At 36.7% G+C, this 20,598-nt stretch overlaps 1 protein-coding gene across 1 annotated transcript; it reads right to left on the bottom strand.

The window, feature by feature from the left end:
• Positions 1-206: 206 nt before the first annotated feature.
• LOC144452269 (choline O-acetyltransferase-like) lies at positions 207-17,667 on the bottom strand. Its single transcript, XM_078143333.1, has 14 exons — positions 17,593-17,667; positions 14,247-14,441; positions 8,706-8,824; positions 7,871-7,924; positions 7,160-7,340; positions 6,562-6,739; positions 5,950-6,146; positions 5,244-5,344; positions 4,245-4,379; positions 3,571-3,693; positions 2,509-2,647; positions 2,168-2,230; positions 1,460-1,597; positions 207-821 (listed from the first exon to the last, which is right to left on the bottom strand). Exons 1-14 carry the CDS (start codon positions 17,665-17,667, stop codon positions 543-545), a joined length of 1,977 nt encoding a protein of 658 aa, XP_077999459.1. The 3' UTR covers positions 207-542.
• Between the last annotated feature and the right edge of the window lie 2,931 nt (positions 17,668-20,598).

Genomic DNA, 20,598 nt, shown 5'->3' on the forward strand with positions numbered 1-20,598 from the left:
AAAAGATCGTGTGCTATTTCATTCAAGCCTTAGGATATTGCCATACTAATCCTCACCCACAGCTGCGAAATGAAGATGTGTTCCCATGTATTGATTTAGTGTGGGACTAATCCACTAAAACAAACACCGAATGTAATTTGTTTCGTCGCATTCCTCAATATATGATCAGATGTTAGTATTTGTGGTAACATCTTGTTTTGTCAGAGTTTGATAAAATTTCACACCAGTCTACAAATCATATTACAGTAATCGGCAAATTCGAATTTGTATCTCAAACTGGGTGACTGTACGTCACCATGTAACAATTCGAACTTAGTATCACCATTTTTTTTATCCGTTTGCTGTGCGTGTCCAAACTATAATTTTCAGAAATTGTGAATTTTGAAGATAGCTACGAGAAACGGCAAACGAGACGGTACGTTTATCAATCTGTGAGCTGTATAGACCTAGAGTATAGGTCGTTGACAGGAGTGAACTTACTTGAAATATTGGAAACTTGAACTAAAAACTACCACACTGACTGTGTTATGTCAATAAATTAGTTATGCGTCGATTCCTCCAGTTTTACCGTTTTCTTTACCATTGACTTCCGTGTGTCCATTCACGCATGCACCGTTCGTGTTCACCCCGAGAAGCATTTCTCGCATCTCTATAAGGCTGTTGAGAAGGGAATCTCGGAAGACGAGTGAGTTGGTTTCTGAATTGCTCTTGAACGAGGATATTGCAAAGAGGATGTAGTCTTCGTGAGGGTTGTAAGCTGCACCGTAACCATGGGGAACAACAGGGCCGTAGTACATGAAACAGTCAGTTTTCGTTAACACCTAGTAAAAAATAGCACAAGAATCATACAATGACGTCATGTATTACGCAACCATTTATTTGTACTGTGTATGTCAGACAAATTGCTCGAGTATAAAGCGAAATACTTAAACAGAAATTTAAAATATAATTCGAATTTACTAATTTACAGTTGAAGAAGCAAGCTATATGTATACTATTGATTATTAAAGTTTCATGTACCAAGCAACATAAACTTCAGAGAGCCAAGGCGGAGAGGGGAGGGGGTGTTAGGATTCTGCTAACGCTTCCAGGAAAATCGATATTGGCAATAATTGCCTAGCCCAGATACATGTCTTGGTATAACTAACAGACTCTCTGGTGTAGAGAGTTTCTTGAGAAGGTAACACAAAGACAGGTCTCTTGGATAATAATTGCCAGATGTCCAACCTCATCGTCAGTTACACTGTACACAGGGTAGGATAGAAACGGGAGTCAAATATTGAAACAATTGCATCATATATTGCGACCGGGAATCACCCCCTAAAAAAATCGTAAGTCAGATACCACTGCCAGTTCTCGCTGAATCACCGTGTGAGGGCACATACAATTTCGAACACAGCAAACTTAATGTGACATCGACTGTATCTGATCCATTTTACATAATGTAAAGATGATTTACCTGGCTTGTAGACAATGGGAAGAGATTGCTATCTACATAAGCCTTGTCTTTGAATATTTCTGGCATTGGCCACTTGAGTTCCTCGGCAATTTTTCTGAGTCCAAGGAGATGACAGTCAACACCATATCCAAGGATAGCCTACAAGGTGTGAGATAATTGTATTTAAGTACATAGATTGTTCAAATCGATGAAGTGAACACCATTACAAAATTAAAATGAATATTTTTACTTTTTTTATAGCAAATATATCAGGACCATGGCCACTACTTGCTCTACAAATACAATGCATCAAGGGATGATTTGAACCTCCAAGTTAGAGTTGAGAGAGAGAGAGAGAGAGAGAGAGAGAGAGAGAGAGAGAGAGAGAGAGAGAGAGAGAGAGAGAGAGAGAGAGAGAGAGAGAGAGAGAGAGAGAGAGAGAGAGAGAGAGAGAGAGAGAGAGAGAGAGAGAGAGAGAGATAGAGAGACAGAGAGACAGAGACAAAGAGAATGAGAGGAAGACAGACAGACAGACAGACAGACAGACACACAGACAGACAGACAGACACACAGACAGACAGACAAAGAGAAAGAGAGTGGGGAGGGGGAGAGAGAGACTGTCATAACGCCAATCAGAGACATGTTATAATGAGACTGAAAATAGTAACAATTGAATAAAAAAAAAACCGTATTGCACACTGACAAATTTGAAATTTGTTTTATATATACCTGTATCATAATCTCTGTCTGATGATCAATTGCAGCTCTCATTAGTTGCTTCTTTTCCTTTATCTGTAATACGAGATGCTTGTAAGTCGTACACGTGAAGTCAAACATTTACAAAATATACAGTAATATTACAGATGTGATTTACATACAGATTACTAACATAAGAGACAAATATGAAAAACAGTAGGAACACAATTTATGTTAACTATTAGTTATTATTCATAAACATATTATATAAGAATAAACAAGACAGTTCCTATCACATTTTATAACAGGTATAATTAGTTAGTATTTTAACGAGCAGGGTCAGCTGTCACACCACACATACCATATTAACTCACCGTTGCCACACGAACTCCCGTCATTGCTTGTGCAAAATGTAGGGCTTGTTCCGACGCTGCTCGTATGTTCTCCACTCTGCCTAGTTGGAAGCGACGAGTTGATGCACTTTCGTAAGTATGTGTAAGACGACCATGCACCCTGTAAACAAGATACAAACACACCGTCAATAGATGAACAGTTTATGCATATACGCATTGTATTCTACTGCTATATACCGTTATCACTGTATAGTTATGTATAATCGGAAAAGTGCAAAAAGGGACAATATCTGCGATAGCCACTCAGTTAGATATTGCTCCTAATCCAATACACTCTTCATGTTACTTGGAATTTTTCAGTTAGTTTGATGTTTTTCCGTAAAATTGTACTCACAGTTTGGTGTCGTAGTAGTAGTAGTAGTAGTACAGTAGTAGTAGTAGTAGTAGTAGTAGTAGTAGTAGTAGTAGTAGTAGTAGTAGTAGTAGTAGTAGTAGTAGTAGTAGTAGTGGCGATGGTGGTGGTGGTGGTAGTAGTAGTAGTATTAGTAGTAGTAGTAGTAGTAGTAGTAGTAGTATTAGTAGTAAAATTTATTCAAGAACAGGGTAGCCAAGAAACAACAAAAGCTGATTTCTACCTGTGCCCTGTTACCACTCATTAAAACATTACATATCAAAACAAACAATGCAAACCATGTTGAAGCAAAACTGAACAAGACAAGACAAAGAAAACAATAATATCAACAGGCAAATCTACACAGCCATTCAGTTACACCATTCTGGAAGTCATCCTCTCCGACATAAGTTGATTTATGTATGTATTCCTAAAAGTATGAATTGTTTTGCACTGCTTAATGTGACGTCACGATATGTTATATACAGACTTGTGTGGTCACGATATATTGTACACATAGTTTGGTGTCGTCACAATATACTGTACACACAATTTGGTGTCGTCACGATATGTTGTAGACACAAGACACACTTTGGTGTCGTCAAGATATGTTAGTTATTAAATATTAAACCCCCGTCACCAGTTTCGTGGTGATCTCTACGTTCCCCTCCCTTTTAAAAGGAAATACCTACTTGTAATATGCCAGTTGCAAGGCAAGTTGGATGTATGCGTCAGGACTCATATTCTGTGACTTTGGGAAATTCTTGCCGTATTCTGTAAATCGCATGATTTGAAGATCTAAATCGTCTGCAAGACTAGAACAGAAAATACTCGATTTTACATTTAATTATCTTGTTTGAAGTCACGTGGTTATTATCGTTCGATGACACCACAGACTTCTGTATCCATTTAGTAAAATACAATTTTTGAACAGCTGTTTAAATGAGTTATCGTGATATTAATACATTGTATGGATACTGTACAGCATCACGAAAAGTTCACAATATCCTATGATAATTGATACCTGTCAGTGCTGCAAAATACATACACATATGCACACACAATTGTGTTGGTGGCGCTATTTCACTTGGCACCAAAAGAAGTACAAAATGAGTACAAAAACGGCTTGGATCTTCGACTAGTTTCGCACCAGGGTTTTTTCCTTAAAAATATTACGAAACCTATTGCATTTGATTCGGCGTTAACCTCTACCCCAAAAAGTACAATTGCTCCTACTTTTGAGTTATTCCCTTGTATCATTGTGATGTGACATTTGGAAAAGTTCAAGAGTTTGTCAAAAACTGAAACATCGTAAAGATTGCAAGTTTTTTCTACACTTTTCCTTCTTCAAGACAAATTCACTTACGCATCAAGTTTGACTTTAGCTATCCCGATATCTTCATGGATTTCATCGGATAACATCCATCTTAGTTTCCTTGGATACGGTAATTCACATATGGATTGGGCTCTTAGAAGTTTCCTTTTCCTTGTATCTGAATCTCTTGAAGGCAATATTGAAAGGAAAATGGGAATTAAGAACTTGGTAGTGTTTGTGTTTGTATTTGTATTTGTAACCGTATACACAGCTAAAAGTCCACATGCCTATGACAGGACTGACCTGTCATATACGTGCAGCAGGCCTGCCATCAGACCTGCCTCATGTCTGACTGAGGCATGCATGTCCCATCAGGCCTGTCACATGCCTGAAGCCATATGTTATGCGCTATTGGTCATACCTGTACCGGGCCTGCCAAAGCCCTCAGTGTGTCAGACCTGATAAGTTTTTGCTGTGCACACATAAGACGAATACCATTCATGGTAGAGTCCATGAGTCACATACATATATAAATACGTGTGTGTGACGAAAAGACAAGATAGATATAAGCCAAATTTCCTCGAAAATGAAAGTATCTTGAATCACTAAAAGACTTTGCCATATGAAAGTTTGTCATTTGTCCGTTTGAAATGATAAAAGTAATTTGGAGTTCACTATCTTGTCTTCAAGGAAATTGATATTTTTCTATATTCCCATAGATAACACATTACAGTACCATATATTACGTACCCACAGGGAGGTTTGCGCACTACTCAAGGGTGGGGTGTAATCTGGATTTACCAGTAAACATCCTTCTCTGTCACTGATGACATTCATTCTTTGTTCTACAAAACCACTCCCAATTAAAGAGGTCAACGTGTTTTTCCATGATTTCACGATGACAATCTATTTTAAGTGTAAACGTAACAACATAAGCGATGTCGTCTCACGCAATGCGTCTTGGAACTGGACAATTGACTCTCGGTTGAAACACAGACAGACAGGGAAGAGATCAAGCTAGTACAGTTGAGTTGAACCATTGATACTCACAGGTATTTCAGTAGGTGCTCTATGAGTTGAATGACGGCAACGCCCTCTGACGGAGAGTGTTCGTAAACCAATCCTGCAGCTCCGTCGTCACTGACAATGAACTGAAAATTAAAAAAAAACAACGGATGTGTATAGTGCAAAAGCATCAAAGTTTACTTTCTTGGTGAAAAACCGAAAACTTAAACATACATGACGTGACAGTGTAATGATATGCAAAATATTGGTCTGTGTATATGGAAATGATATTAGTAAGGTTAAATTTGTTATAGTTTTTCATTTTTACTTGGAAGATAGTTAGACAAACTGTAAGGTTTACTGATTTTTTTTACTAATCAATATGTTGGCTACCCCTCACATCGAAGGGAGGGGGTTCATAGAAAGGTAGACAATTGGACGTGCCTCCAAATCTCGAGTAAATCGTACTAAACGGTAAATCGCCTAAACATACAAATCACATTTTTAAAGGACCTGGTATAGGTGTACGTAGTCGTGTTCACGGATAATAATTATCTGTGTAGTGCCCGCAACGGTAATGTCATTATCACGGATTTGGCGTGTTTATGGATAAATTAGTCATGGTCCCATTTTTGACGAAATAATAACATCCTACTTCGAAGTGGGTTGAAGTTTTGAACCTGAGCAGCACACCCGTCTCTACCCTCCCCTTCTCTGGATTGATCACGGAAATTGAGGCGCATATTCATACCTGCATTGTCTTGTCATACCACCGGTTTGCTGCGTTGTGTTTTGTACCACAGCCATGTAACATCTGGTATGCTAAGTGGACATGATCTTGGTCGATTGGTTTGTGTACATCTGTGATAGGTGTTCCTACAGAGTTATCTAAACATAGTAGAAATATACACCTCTCAACCATGTCTAACGAATCTCTGTTGACAGAATCTATATGAAAACAAAGATGACGAGTATTACAAAGCGTTGACAAGTGATGGCCAGAGCGATTCAAATTGTTTAAGTGCTCATCCATATCTCCCTTCCACTCCATCCCTCCTCACACTCACACACACACACACACACACACACACACACACACACACACACACACACACACACACACACATATACACACACACACACGCGCGCGCGCGCACGCACACACACACTGTCTGTCTGTCTGTCTGTCTGTCTGTCTGTCTGTCTGTCTGTCTGTCTGTCTGTCTGTCTGTCTGTCTGTATGTATGTATGTCTGTCTGTGTCTGGCTGTCTCTGTCTAAATATCAAAGTACAGCACTGCAGAAAATGCTGTATATACAGTCTAGTCATAATGGTAGTTTAATCAATGAAGTGATGTCGTCACCTTTCATCAATCTTGCTCGTGCCTGCGCCCATTCCGTTCTTCCCTCCGTAGTTAGTAGGCCTAACCGTGATTGTTGTTCATCACTCTGCATTGCCATGGAAACGATCCTTTTAAGTTGTGTCAGTAAATTCTCTTCGCTCAAACGTTTGAAGTTGACAATGACGTCAAGGACGAAGAACTATAAAGCAAAAATTGAACGAATAAGTTCAAAGTCATATTTTCCTTATTATTTGCACCCTTTAACTCTACTGAGAGTTCGATAAGATGAGAAATATTAGGGAGGTTCACTCGGGACACTTTAAGTCGTCCCAGCATATACAGAAACAGTGCATCTTGGAAATGCCAACAGTAGTAACTCAACTTATTTTTGCTACAGAGATGTTTTGACACAAAAACGAACAGATACGGTAGTTTCCTACCTGATTTCTACAGGCTACTATGACATGCTCTGGCTCTGGCAACAAACTAGTATCCTGTGACACAAAAACGAACAGATACGGTAGTTTCCTACCTGATTTCTACAGGCTACTATGACATGCTCTGGCTCTGGCAACAAACTAGTATCCTGTGACACAAAAACGAACAGATAGTTTCCTACCTGATTTCTACAGGCTACTATGACATGCTCTGGTTCTGGCAACAAACTAGTATCCTGTGAAACCAACAAATCTTGCTTAACTCCAGGCAAACGATACGAAGAGAAGAGACGATAGTATTGCTCCATGCATAGAGGTTGACCTGGTTTTCGAGACCTTGCTCTGTCTACTGGTAACGCACGCCTATGAAAACATTGAAATAAACAAAGGTTGAATTAATTTGTTTTTCAGCAACGCGGAGGGCGCTGTAATCAATGTAGTAGTATGTCAGAACTTTCGCCCTGCTCTGTCTACTGGTAATGCACGCCTATGAAAACATTGAAAAAAACAAAAGTTGAATTAATTTGTTTGTCAGCAACGGCGAGGGCGCTGTCATGAATGTACTAGTATGTCAGAACTTTCGAATATGAAGCTATCATGATAATCCTGCTGTCTGAAGTTTTGCGATCACAGTGTCGACTAGAGAGGTACAGAAATTTGAACTGGTAGAGTTATTTGTATATCGGGGACGGGGAACTTTTGAGAACTCAACATGCGTCAGTGATTAAACTTAGCTTGTATATGCAAATTGCATTTTCAATGCAAAGAAAGTAGAAGGCCGGTCGTAAGAGACGGAGTGGGTTCTGAGCGACGTATGAGATTGGGTAGACTGGACATAGGTTGCTCTGTGTGATGGTAATTGGGTACGTTGAAAGGTCAAAGGTCATACTTACGCATCAATGACAACTTTATAGTCTAAAATGCCCGATATCAGTCTTGCAGCAAATCTAGCGAGGAATAATGATAAACAGAGATTATTCAACAAACGAACAAACTATTAACAATAAACTATTTTCTGAACAGTTTATCCATACATTCAATCTGGCCCAACTACCTACCCACTGTCTGTCTGTCTGTCTGTCTGTCTGTCTGTCTGTCTGTCTGTCTGTCTGTCTGTCTCTCTGCCTGCCTGCCTGCCTGCCTGCCTGCCTGCCTGTATGTATGTATGTATGTATGTATGTATGTATGTATGTATGTATGTATGTATGTATGTATGTATGTATGTATGTATGTATGTATGTATGTATGTATGTATGTATGTATGTATGTGTGTATGTATGTATGTATGTATGTATGTATGTATGTATGTATGCATGCATGCATGTATGCATGTATGTATGTATGTATGTATGTATGTATGTATGTATGTATATATGTATGTATGTATGTATGTATGTATGCATGCATGCATGTATGTGTGTATGTATGTATGTATGTATGTATGTATGTATGTATGTATGTATGTATGTATGTATGTATGTATGTATGTATATATGTATGTATGTATGCATGCATGTATGTATGTATGTATGTATATATGTATGTATGCATGTATGTATGTATGTATGTATGTATGTATGTATATATGTATGTATGTATGCATGCATGTATGTATGTATGTATGTATGTATGTATGTATGTATGTATGTATGTATGTATGTATGTATGTATGTATGTATGTATGTATGTATGTATGTATGTATGTATGTAAGAAAGATCAACACTCACTTAAGTTGTCCATCGTGGCCTCTAAATGATTGCTTTGGGAATACCATACCGGGACTTGAATTGATAGGCAATGGGAGACGAACATTTGAATACATGTCCTCCAACCACCATTTATAGACCTAAATGAAGATAATAAAGTCAAATGTCTTAACATAGTTTTTCGTACGAACAGGAAATCGTTGACTCGAATAATAACACCCCGCGTGTATACTGTGAATCGAGTATGATGGCCTATACATTCGGATTGTTTTGCCGTACCTTAATTTGACGCATTCGTTTGCTTCAATTGAAATGAGGTATTACCGGCAGCCACATTTCCGGAACACTCTTTAAAAATGACAAATTTTGAGATAATAATAGAATCTCTTACCCTACGTGTCAATCTCTTTTACGAATTAAGTTTATTTTGACATTATATTCCGGCTTTGATGCCGGGAGCGAGTTACTTCACAAACTCCACTTCAGAATACAAATTGATTTTTTCGGGCTGTGAAATTGGATTCTGATACATAATCAGATGACTCTATCAGAGGTCATTTACTCTAACAAGGCCGGGATTTGTTAGTTTTTCCAACCTTATTGAATTAGGCAAATGAAACATACATACAGAGTTTCTATACAACTATAGCAATCAATTATACGTGTTTGTCGACTGAGTCTCATATTCAAACAAGGTCTTTCAGTATAGTGACTCCCCGCAGCAACCAATTTACACATGACTATCCCTTTATCGACCATGTTTAGAATCCAAGTTGCTCCAGACTCGTACATAAACTAGAAATTTGCACGATGCCTCACTGCAACACTTCTCAATCAACCACCGCTTCACCTTGTTCCAGACTCGTATACAAACTAAAAATTGCACACGATGCCTCACTGCAACACTTAATAATAATAATAATAATAATAATAATAATAATAATAATGTTGGTTTCTTATATAGCGCTTTCCCACTCCGTGCTCAAAGCGCTTTACAATTATTACCCCTGGCTCGGATCAGAATGGCACAACGGCCCTTTAGTCTTCCTCAACTCCCCGGGGAGCATACAATCCATTGCAGCCATTTAAGCGCATAGGATTAAAGCCTTCACATTGCAACCTACATCCTACCAGGTCATCCTAACACTTCTCAATCAACCACTGCTTCACCTTGCTCCAGATTCGTACACAAACCAGAAAGTGTACGATGTCTCACTATAAGACTTCTCAATCAATCAACCACCACTTCACATTGCTCCAGATCACAGTCGTACGCAAACTAAAACTTGTAGGATGCCTCATTGCAACACTTCTCAATCAACCACCGTTTAAACTTGCTCCAGACTCGTATACAAACTAAAAATTGCACACGATGCCTCACTGCAACACTTCTCTATCAACCACCGCTTCACCTTACTCCAAATTCGTACACAAACCAGAAATTGTACGATGCCTCACTTCAATACTTCTCAATCAACCACCGTTTCACCTTGCTCCAGACCTGTATACAGACTAGAAATTTGCATCGTCCACTACTAAGTAATGTAACGATACGACGACATAAAATGTAAAAAGAGACTTGCCAAAATACAATTGAATTTCTAGCAGCCAACTGCAAGTCCTATCTAATTTATAAAGTTTAACATTTCATAGATATCCGCCTTACACCAATCAGTACATTAAGTGTCCATATGGGTGAGGATTTTATATTTACTTAGGATTTTTAATTTATGAAACAATGTTATCATGGATTCCTACTTAGAAAATCAATGTGTAACAACATATGCCAAGTCTTTGTTTGTAACTCAAGAAATTGATAAATATGCAAAGTATTTGCTATTGCACGTACAGTAACAACCATTTTAGCATTATATTTCAAGTAGGACACCATGATAAAATTGTTTTGTAAATTGAAAATCCAAAATTAAATACCCAATCCTCATCTATATGGTCACTATATTGTACACCTTTGTTGTTGTTATATGAAAAACCTCAACTATATATTATCAGTGTCAGCGTAACACTTGACGGAGAAACGTTCAAATACTCAGCATATTGGATACACCTGTATATGTTTTACTAGTGGTGTTGTAATAGTGCATTGGAAAATACGCAGATGATTTGTTGACAGAGAACGTAAAGTGTCATGGGCTGAGTTTATAAACCTTAATTTACTTGTATTAAAATACTCACATAAAACTCTATGAAACTTGTGTTATGTGTTAAATCACAGACAACTAAGAAGACTGTGGTTAAATGTCGATGCATGACTTCAATGTTTCCTGGTGCTATTAGTAAAGTTGATATCATTTAGGGCTTTCCTTGCCAGTTTTAATTTACTAATAGTAATACTAAACTAGGTAACGACATCACTCATATATAACTATAGCGTGAACACTGGTTTGAGTTCTGCTAATACCAAATGATGGTCAAGTATGCTTCGGTAAGTAGAAAACTACGTATGCTTTTTAATATACAGCAAAATCACCCCCCAACAAACAAAAAGGTATGAACTCGGCTAATACTCCTAACTGATTAACAATTATAAAATACAGAAACAATTAAAATAACAGGTTTGTATGAAATAATGTCTATGATTTGTTGCTGACTGAGTTGTAATATTTCATCGCAAGATGTTATAATATTTCATGTTGACGTCACTGTGACGTGTCCTGGAGCCTGAAGTCTACACATCCGACGGTTTAGTCGCCCTTGATGCCTACTTCAGTCACTAATAAGTCGCGATGTGTAGCTAATGTCTGATCAAACCTAGTCAAATTGCAGTGCGTGTAATTTAAATCAAGCCAATATGTTTTCCTAAACTCGGGTCAATTGACTTGTGGAGACTTTTTTGTACAAGTAGATACAGCGATAAGTGTTATTACATTTAAGCAATTAAATGATACAAGAAGAGCTGTTCAATGGAGTCGAAAGTCCGATATACACCAAAGTTACGTTCATTCCACCGTTTGAATTTGAAGCATACATGTCGGGGTACTTTCCTTGCCGACTAGATTTTCTCTTCCTTACAAAGAGTGCGCATGTATTGCTTCACATCATATGGATGCTCTAGACGAAAGGATCGTCGTGTGCCAATCTGCAAATCTCTATAACCAAGATATAATTAAAACTCCCGAAATTAAAAGTGTTTGTGTGAAAACTTTGCAGGACTACATTTGTATTGAATTCACAACTCTGTTACATCCTACGTATAGTCATTGAAGGCAACATGAACTGTCAGTTTGGTATTTTTCACATTCATTGCTACAGTGCGACTACTAACGTACCCCTGATCAAATTTGGTCTATTAAAGATTTTACTGTGTATGAAACCTAAATTGAACTTAAAAAGCGGCATTTTGTTGCGTAAGCTTACAATTACAGAGCCTAGAAAATCTTAGCGAACTGATTTGGATGTTAAAAGTTAACCGACTGACGATTTCAGCGTAGCGCGCTTTGCCACGAGGCAACTTCGGTTGTGATTGTCAAGCATTTTAGAAGGGAATAGCATTTTCGTTAAGTTCTGTCGTTGTGTACAGGTTGAACTGTCACAAAGTTCAAAGGTCATCACAAATGCATATCAAGTAGTTCTTTTTGTTGCGTCAAAATACAGGCATATTTTTCGTCATTGGTTTGTATTTGATCATTCTAAGTAGCCTTACAGTTATCGCAAAGTACACATGATCTCTGAAAAAAGTCAACATGATTCTGCGTAAACCCTGTGTGTAAACTGAGGCACTTCTAGGAGTGACGTCAAATCTACTGGAAAAGTACACTAACGTAAAAGGCTGTCAATCAAAGTCTCACCACTATGTTAAGAAATGTATTAATGTCAAATACAGGTCAAATGAACCTAACAACGGGATACTACGATCCCGGACACAGCATCAAAAGACAGATAATTCGTATAAACCGAATATAAAACATTTTGACCTCTAGAATGAATCCCCAAGAGTATCTGCCATCTATTATACACATGCAAATGTCTTACGCTATTCTGCCGGTCTGTGTCTGTCTGTCTGTCTGTCTGTCTGTCTGTCTGTCTGTCTGTCTCCCCTGACATCTCTCCTTCTCCCCTTCTTGTCCCCTCCCCTTTTCTATATATACAATTATTTATCTCCTCTTACACTTGTTCTTGTCTATACTTCCTTCTGAGTTATCTGACATTATCCTTTTAATTGATATTAAAACAGCCAATTCAAAATCTTGACAAGTCTTTTTAATATCTCCTGTTTCGTCATGATTACTTTTGACATTTAGGGTTGAATACATCTCGGATAAATATTCCAAATTTAAGTTCTTCAATTTTCTCCAACCTTTGCCATGTTAAAATGTGAAAATGCATATGAAAGCTTGCTGCTTTTAAAATAAAAACAACAACAAAAAGTTGGAGGTTCAATGTCTTGTTTTGAAGGAAATCGTCAATCTTTTTTCCCCATACAGTTAACACAGTATTCGCCGGCCATATTGGATTCAGCAGCCATATTGGATTCTAAAATGACTAAATTTTGATATCATTTTGACCTCTATTTCAAAACTTTGTATCGTGACCCCTGACCTTTTTTATACTGAGAATAGGTTTAAGTTTTCTTGATCAACGTAACAGCAACAGTTTAAAGAGTTTATTTGTCGAGTTGAATTCATGTTGACATCTTTGTTCCATCATTAAAATTATACATTCTTATATCTTTCCCCGTTTATCTTATTGTATCTTTTGTTTGGCAATCATAATAATGCATTAAACACTGCATTTTCTATGATCTTTAATTCTGAACATTCAACCCCATACAAATGTAGTTGTTTGATTGTTGAAGACAGGATATAAGTACGAGTAAATTAAGTAATTAGCGGAAATATTACAAAATGAAATTATCATAAATTTACTTAAATCTCTCGACGTAATTTCATTGCATGTAATATAAATACAGCAAGGCGTTGAAGAATATGTACATTATCTGATGAAAGTAAATTGATGAATTTATCTGTAGTTGGATGTTCAAAGTAAAATCTTGGTAAATACTTAGTTCTCACAACATTAAATAAGGAACAGACTAACAAAAAATGATATTCATCCTCTACCTGATTTAAATCACATAGCTGACATAACCTCATACATCTTTCAATACCATGTTTCCTATTTATTTCTACCCCCAAATAGTACGAAGAGCAATGAAAGTGTTTCTTTCAATTGAAGTTGCATACGTATGAAATCCCCCCCCCCCCCAGTCTAAAAACCATAAATTGGATTTATTCGATGAAAGAAAGTAAGGAAAAATCCATTTGTATTGATTTATGAGATAAAAAAGTAAACAAAAAGACATCTACACACATCCAATATTTGGTATGGCATTGACCTTGCTCTGGATTTTCAACAGAAGTATGTCAATTTTAAACCGTTAATCCCCTTTATCTGATGCACATAAAAACTATCAATCAAATGTTAGATGATAATTTATGCTGAACACAACTCCCAGTGCACGGTACGTAAGTTATTTCTCGAACAACATATACAACACATTCAACATATACAACATATACAATATATACAATATATACAACTTACCCAGTTTATCTTAGTCTCGGCATAGTCAAGCAACTTGTCTTGGAGTTGTTCTCCCTCCCCACTGGGTCTTCCAAACTCTTCCACAGTGGCAGAACTTTTAGCATACTCTTCTGCTGTTAATATTGGTTTTAATATCTGTAAATATTTGTCTAGGGTTGTCTTCAGGGGTGGCACAGGTAATTTAGGAAGTGGTTTCTGTAATGAACAAACACAAAATGAAAGTTGTCAGTGCCACCGAAATTAATCTTATCTTATAATTAGGTTCTAAATAACCTTCAGTCATTATCTGTCATTTTAATTGAGACCAGGATTCAGTTGCCTGAACTCCGGAGTAAGAAATGGGGCGCGGTTAAATTGCTATGTAATAATTTTCTGCATGTTTCCATCGAATGTACGATAAAATAAATATGTATACACCAGCATAGAGTAACCTTTGAAGCCTAGTTCAATGGCACTCTCAGTTCTCACAAAAATAATCTATATGGGAAAGGTCATCAAGAGGAAACCTTGAACCCATCCAGGAATAAACCCGAAAGTACACCACAGATCGTTGGGATATGTAACAGTATGCAGCTGTAGTTGAAATCACACATTTCACAGTGTGACTACAAAGTGAGATTCTAAGTTTTGACAAAACCATATACTAATATAACTAAGTACTCATGATGGAAATAAAAACCTAGCATTTGCCTGTTCAAAGTTGGGATTGGAAGAAACACACACAGACAAACACATCGTACACACACATATATACTTCACACACACACACACACACACACACACACACACACACACACACACATATATATATATATGTATATATATAATAGATAGATAGATAGATATATAAATAGATAGATAGATAGATAGATAGATACATGCATACATACATACATGCATACATACATACATACATACATACATACATACATACATACATACATACATGAATACATACACACACACGCGCGCACACATATGTACGTACATAAATACAATTAGTTACAATAATAAAAAACAATGCAAAACGAATAAAGCAATATCGACTTTTCAAATGTTTCTACAGTCCGACGTTAATTTTCATTTTCCACTCACAACAATATCAATCACTGGGAACATGCCACCTCTCGACGTGTGGAAATATATAGCCAAGCACAAAATATACCTACTTTGTGGACAATGCCGTCGTCGCTAGATTCACCACCACCGTGCATTATTGTGACGGGAAAAAGTTTTCCTCTCTTTATCAAAGGCGATTCATTTGTCGGTGAACGGTTGCACAACTCGTACAGGAAGACCACTATATGATGTAGTTAGCAGACCTTGCACAATTACACCTATTGGTTTTAAGAATTAGAATATTCCCGTCTCTTTGCCCACTTTGCCACTTCCTCTTCAAATATTGACGAGACGAAGTTAAAACTGCAGAGGCCAACGTTTTCTAAATATAGTTAACCGAACGACTAATTACTAAATTATGCTTGCTAAAGTGATTAATTTCTCGAGATTTTCAACTATCAGTGAAATGACGAATCAATGCCAATTAATATTCATCACGTGATTCCAGATTGCAACTTTGGCGACAAGACGTCCTGACCAAAAAAAAAATCAAATGCCTAATTTCATTAACCAGATCGGACAATTACACCGCTGGTATAATTAAAGTATAAATTTCAGAAGAGCATAACTGGTATGCGGTGATCTCGAACGATAAATTCCATGAACTGCTTTGCAGAAACGGAAACATTTGAAGCGATAATTTTATATACATTTCTGTCACTCATAGACTTTATTGTGTTTCCATAACGACAGTGACGTCATACCCTTGAATTAATACACTGTGACCACAGCACAGGATCTTGGACTTACAAACAATTTTCGACAGTAGCAGTTCGTCATTATGCTAATTGATTTTTCCCGATGACGCAAGGACTCCAAACAATGATGCTAATTGAGGATGATTTTTACATTGCTGGATTTATTAAACTTTAGTCTTTTCAGGATGGTTTGAATGTTAACTTCTTTTTAAAAAGGGCTTTCAATTATTTTTACTTTGAGACAAGTGTTCGAGGTTTTGGGAAGTACTCAAGTGCTTTTATTAATTATTTTATGTAACATTATTGAACGATTTAACCATCGTATTACGTTTTTAGCAAAAAATAACAACACTCTCTAATCCTTAAAACGTTAAAGTACATATTGACGTATTTTGATAACTATAAAGGTAAACTACACATGATTCAATTTGTTATATATATATATATATTCCCCATATTTTGTTTAACAAATATAAAATTGTATTGAAGTAGGTATATTTTAAGTACCATGTGCCAGATGCCACATCTTTCATGACATATCATCGCCGTAAAGCCAGAGATATACCTCTTTGCGGCATCGTTGTAAAACCACAGGGCTCTGTGCGGCAAATGTACAGAACGCATTGCTTCAGGGGAAAATGTTATCGATAGGGAGAGTGTGGTGAACGAGCACTCGAAGTGGTCAAATTTGAAAAAAAGTGTGATATTCTACCTTACTTAAATTTAACCGCTGAACGATATTGATAATCTTTGTATTCGCAGTTGTAATTATTTAAGACCTTTCAGATATTGGGTGTTACCAGAGGACCGTCCACGCCTCACTGTATCTATATCATAATAGTTACGTATTGAGCGAAGGTATCTTGTCGCTTCTTCGTTGTTTCGAGTTTACTGTAAACTGACTCGTATGGGATAGGTGATTTTACTACTTTTGATACTTTTTTGCTATATGTACGAATTTTTGGTATAATATTGACGTGTCATTACCATAGGCAACGAATGACAATACGGTTAAATTTCCCTGTTACCTGTCATTCAATCTATCCAAAGTTTACAAGGACCGTTTACTAGTGAAGTTAACTTAATATGAAAAACTGTATTATATGTCAGTAAATGTCTATAAATTAAGGCTAAATAGATCACCTTTGAAATAATTGATATCAGTAGTACCCAGATCAATTCATATGGATGGATGGATGAATGGACAAATGGATAGGCAAAATATATATATACATAGAGAGACAGTCAAAGAGACAATGCACACATACATACACACACATACATACATACATACATACATACATACATACATACACACATACATACATACATACATACATACATACATACATACATACATACATACATACATACATACATACATACATATACACACATACATACATACATACATACATACATACATACATACATACATACATACATACATACACACACATACATACATACATACATACATACATACATACATACATACATACATACATACATAGACAACGATGACCTACCAGTTGTATTGGGTTGTTGATATCGTCATCATCATCGGCGAATCCATTGGCGATGTGATCTGTCGTCCGGGACATTGGTTTTCTTTCGACTGCCTCAATAATAATTAACGATAACGTGCCAGCGACGTGTCTCTTCAACCATTCGATTACAGACTACTGTCAGTGCCCTTTATATTTGTTAGTTCTAATTGAAAGAAATGATCCATTTTAGTGAACTTTTCCATACGAACATACTCGGGTTTTTTCCATATCAGATACAGACACGACATTTTGGATTTTGGACCGGTAACAAACATTAAGTTTGTTCTACGATGCAAATCATAATTGCCATTCTTTTAATCTTCTTAATACTCAACTTTTTATCTAGCAATATAAGATTAGCACTTAGAATAAGCATACATAGGGTAAACTAGAAACCGACCGAAAATCGTGCCAGTTTAGTTTTTGACGGTTTTGCTTTTTTCCCTTTCAAAATGTATATTAGCCTATGTATGACACCATAGAAACAGAAACAGACATACATGCAAGCACACTTACACACATATTACTCGCGGAAAAAAAACACCAGTGCGTTTGCTTGAATTAAGCGAGCCAAGGAAAGACTTCATGTAAAGACAAAATAAGGTAAAAAGAACAATACAACTGATACAAAAACAGCAATGGGTGACTTTGATGTAGGTTCAGGCAATGCTGAGTTTGTTTGTATCTGATGAATTAATAATGTAAAAGAATAAAGTCATACTGAATGTTGTAACGTGTAGTGTTCTACCAGTAAACAGAGTCATGGAATCCAGGCTCCTGTGGTGTTTATGCTTTGATAAGTTACCGGTACTAATTACATTGTATGTCTTTGCATAAACCTTGTCTCATTCCTGCTAACCACAAGCAAGCAAACACACCGGTGTCTTTTTCGCGGGTTTTACTTTTTGGTAACGCACATTTGCTAACAAACACAAGTGTGTATTAAATTCTAGTATCAAGTGTAGTGGAATTATGACATCTTTGTACAAATGTTACATATTTCAGTACGTTGTACACTATTTTTTTTTTGTCAAGGGAGTAAAACGAGTACACATTAACATTCATCCCTGTTAGCATATTATTATGTTAGACAGTAGAAAGTGCCAATTTTGAGCTATTTATAGCAAAGTGGCACACTTCCTGTCCAAACATACATATAACGAAAAGCGCATGCTCAAAAAACATTCGCTTCGTCGAAACCTAGTACCATTGTGTACGTTGTGTTCTAAGGTATGACCATTTATTACTTTGCCGTGTATGTCATATCTGGTTCATTCACCCAATTCCTTAACACGATGATTGGCACTTTAGTTGAACACAAAATAACACACCGCAAACAAAAACTATCGGTAATTACAATGGAACGAAACCATGCAAAATTGGAAAGTTTTTAAGTAGGCAATTGAAACATTAGACGGAATTGGTCCACAGTCATGAGTAGAATCACTCAGTGCCATTTAGGAAATTGCATTTATTCCAATATGAATGTAGTAAAGTAATACAATAACTTTAATTTTCACTTCACAGAAAACGACGGCGGCGAATTGTATCATCTTTATGCGTCTAACCCACTCTTGCAATATAGCACATATTCTTTTTTAATTCTTTTTCTGCTCATTTTTCAATTCCGCATTCGATACTAGGTCAGATTTAATTTCAGCATATCTCGATTCAAGTGAGCGACCTTAGTGAGCAGTATATTTACACGAACACTAGTAAATGTTAGCATTTAAAAATAAACAGATTAAATTTTTGTTGTACTTCAAAAGCATAGAATCAGGTTTCAAAATGTTTTAACACACACGTTTGGAAAAAATGCGAGAATTAATTAGGTTTTCACATATTTTGCAATTTTGCCCATGCCTAGTGACATATAATTAGTTGGCTGCCTCCCTTTCAAGTAGTGTACAGTGAGAAGTTTTCTATGCGATGAGACCGTTGACTGGAAAATTTCCAGGTAGACTGTACAGTGAACAGTATTCTTTACAATGAAGTCTACGATAAGTGACACAGACAGTTGACTGCAAAACTTCCAGGTAGTCAGTACAGTGAATAGCATTCTATGCAATGAAGTCTATGATAAGTAACAGAGACAATTGACTGCAGAACTTGCAGGTAGTCAGTACAGTGAATAGTATTCTATGCAATGAAGTCTATGATAAGTGAAAGAGACAGTTGACTGTAAAACTTGCAGGTAGTCAGTACAGTGAATAGTATTCTATGCAATGAAGTCTATGATAAGTGACAGAGACAGTTGACTGTAAAACTTGCAGGTAGTCAGTACAGTGAATAGTATTCTATGCAATGAAGTCTATGATAAGTGAAAGAGACAGTTGACTGTAAAACTTGCAGGTAGTCAGTACAGTGAATAGTATTCTATGCAATGAAGTCTATGATAAGTGAAAGAGACAGTTGACTGTAAAACTTGCAGGTAGTCAGTACAGTGAATAGTATTCTATGCAATGAAGTCTATGATAAGTAACAGAGACAGTTGACTGTAAAACTTGCAGGTAGTCAGTACAGTGAATAGTATTCTATGCAATGAAGTCTATGATAAGTGAAAGAGACAGTTGACTGCAAAATTTCCAGGTAGTCAGTACAGTGAATAGTATTCTATGCAATGAAATCTATGATAAGTAACAGAGACAGTTGACAGCAAAACTTCCAGGTAGTCTGTACAGTGAATAGTATTCTATGCAATGAAGTCTATGATTGTCATATGAAAAGAAACAAACTTTTGAACTCGAACTCAGCACAAATCATGTGGAAAAATCTTGTATATGCCAAAATGTCTTTCAGCAGTATAAATTTCCATATGTAACTTATTCATCTTCCATTTCTAAGAAACATGTGTGTTCACATTTAAGTACAAATTGCCAGTTAATCCTGAACCCCTACCTATCTACAGAGGTTTAATTTGTTAAGGCATTGTTAATCGCAGTTTGTAAACTTGATTTCAGACGTACGGTGTACATGTCTTTGACC

This window comes from Glandiceps talaboti, chromosome 22, assembly GCF_964340395.1.
Source record: "Glandiceps talaboti chromosome 22, keGlaTala1.1, whole genome shotgun sequence".
Classification (NCBI taxonomy): Eukaryota; Metazoa; Hemichordata; class Enteropneusta; family Spengelidae; genus Glandiceps; species Glandiceps talaboti.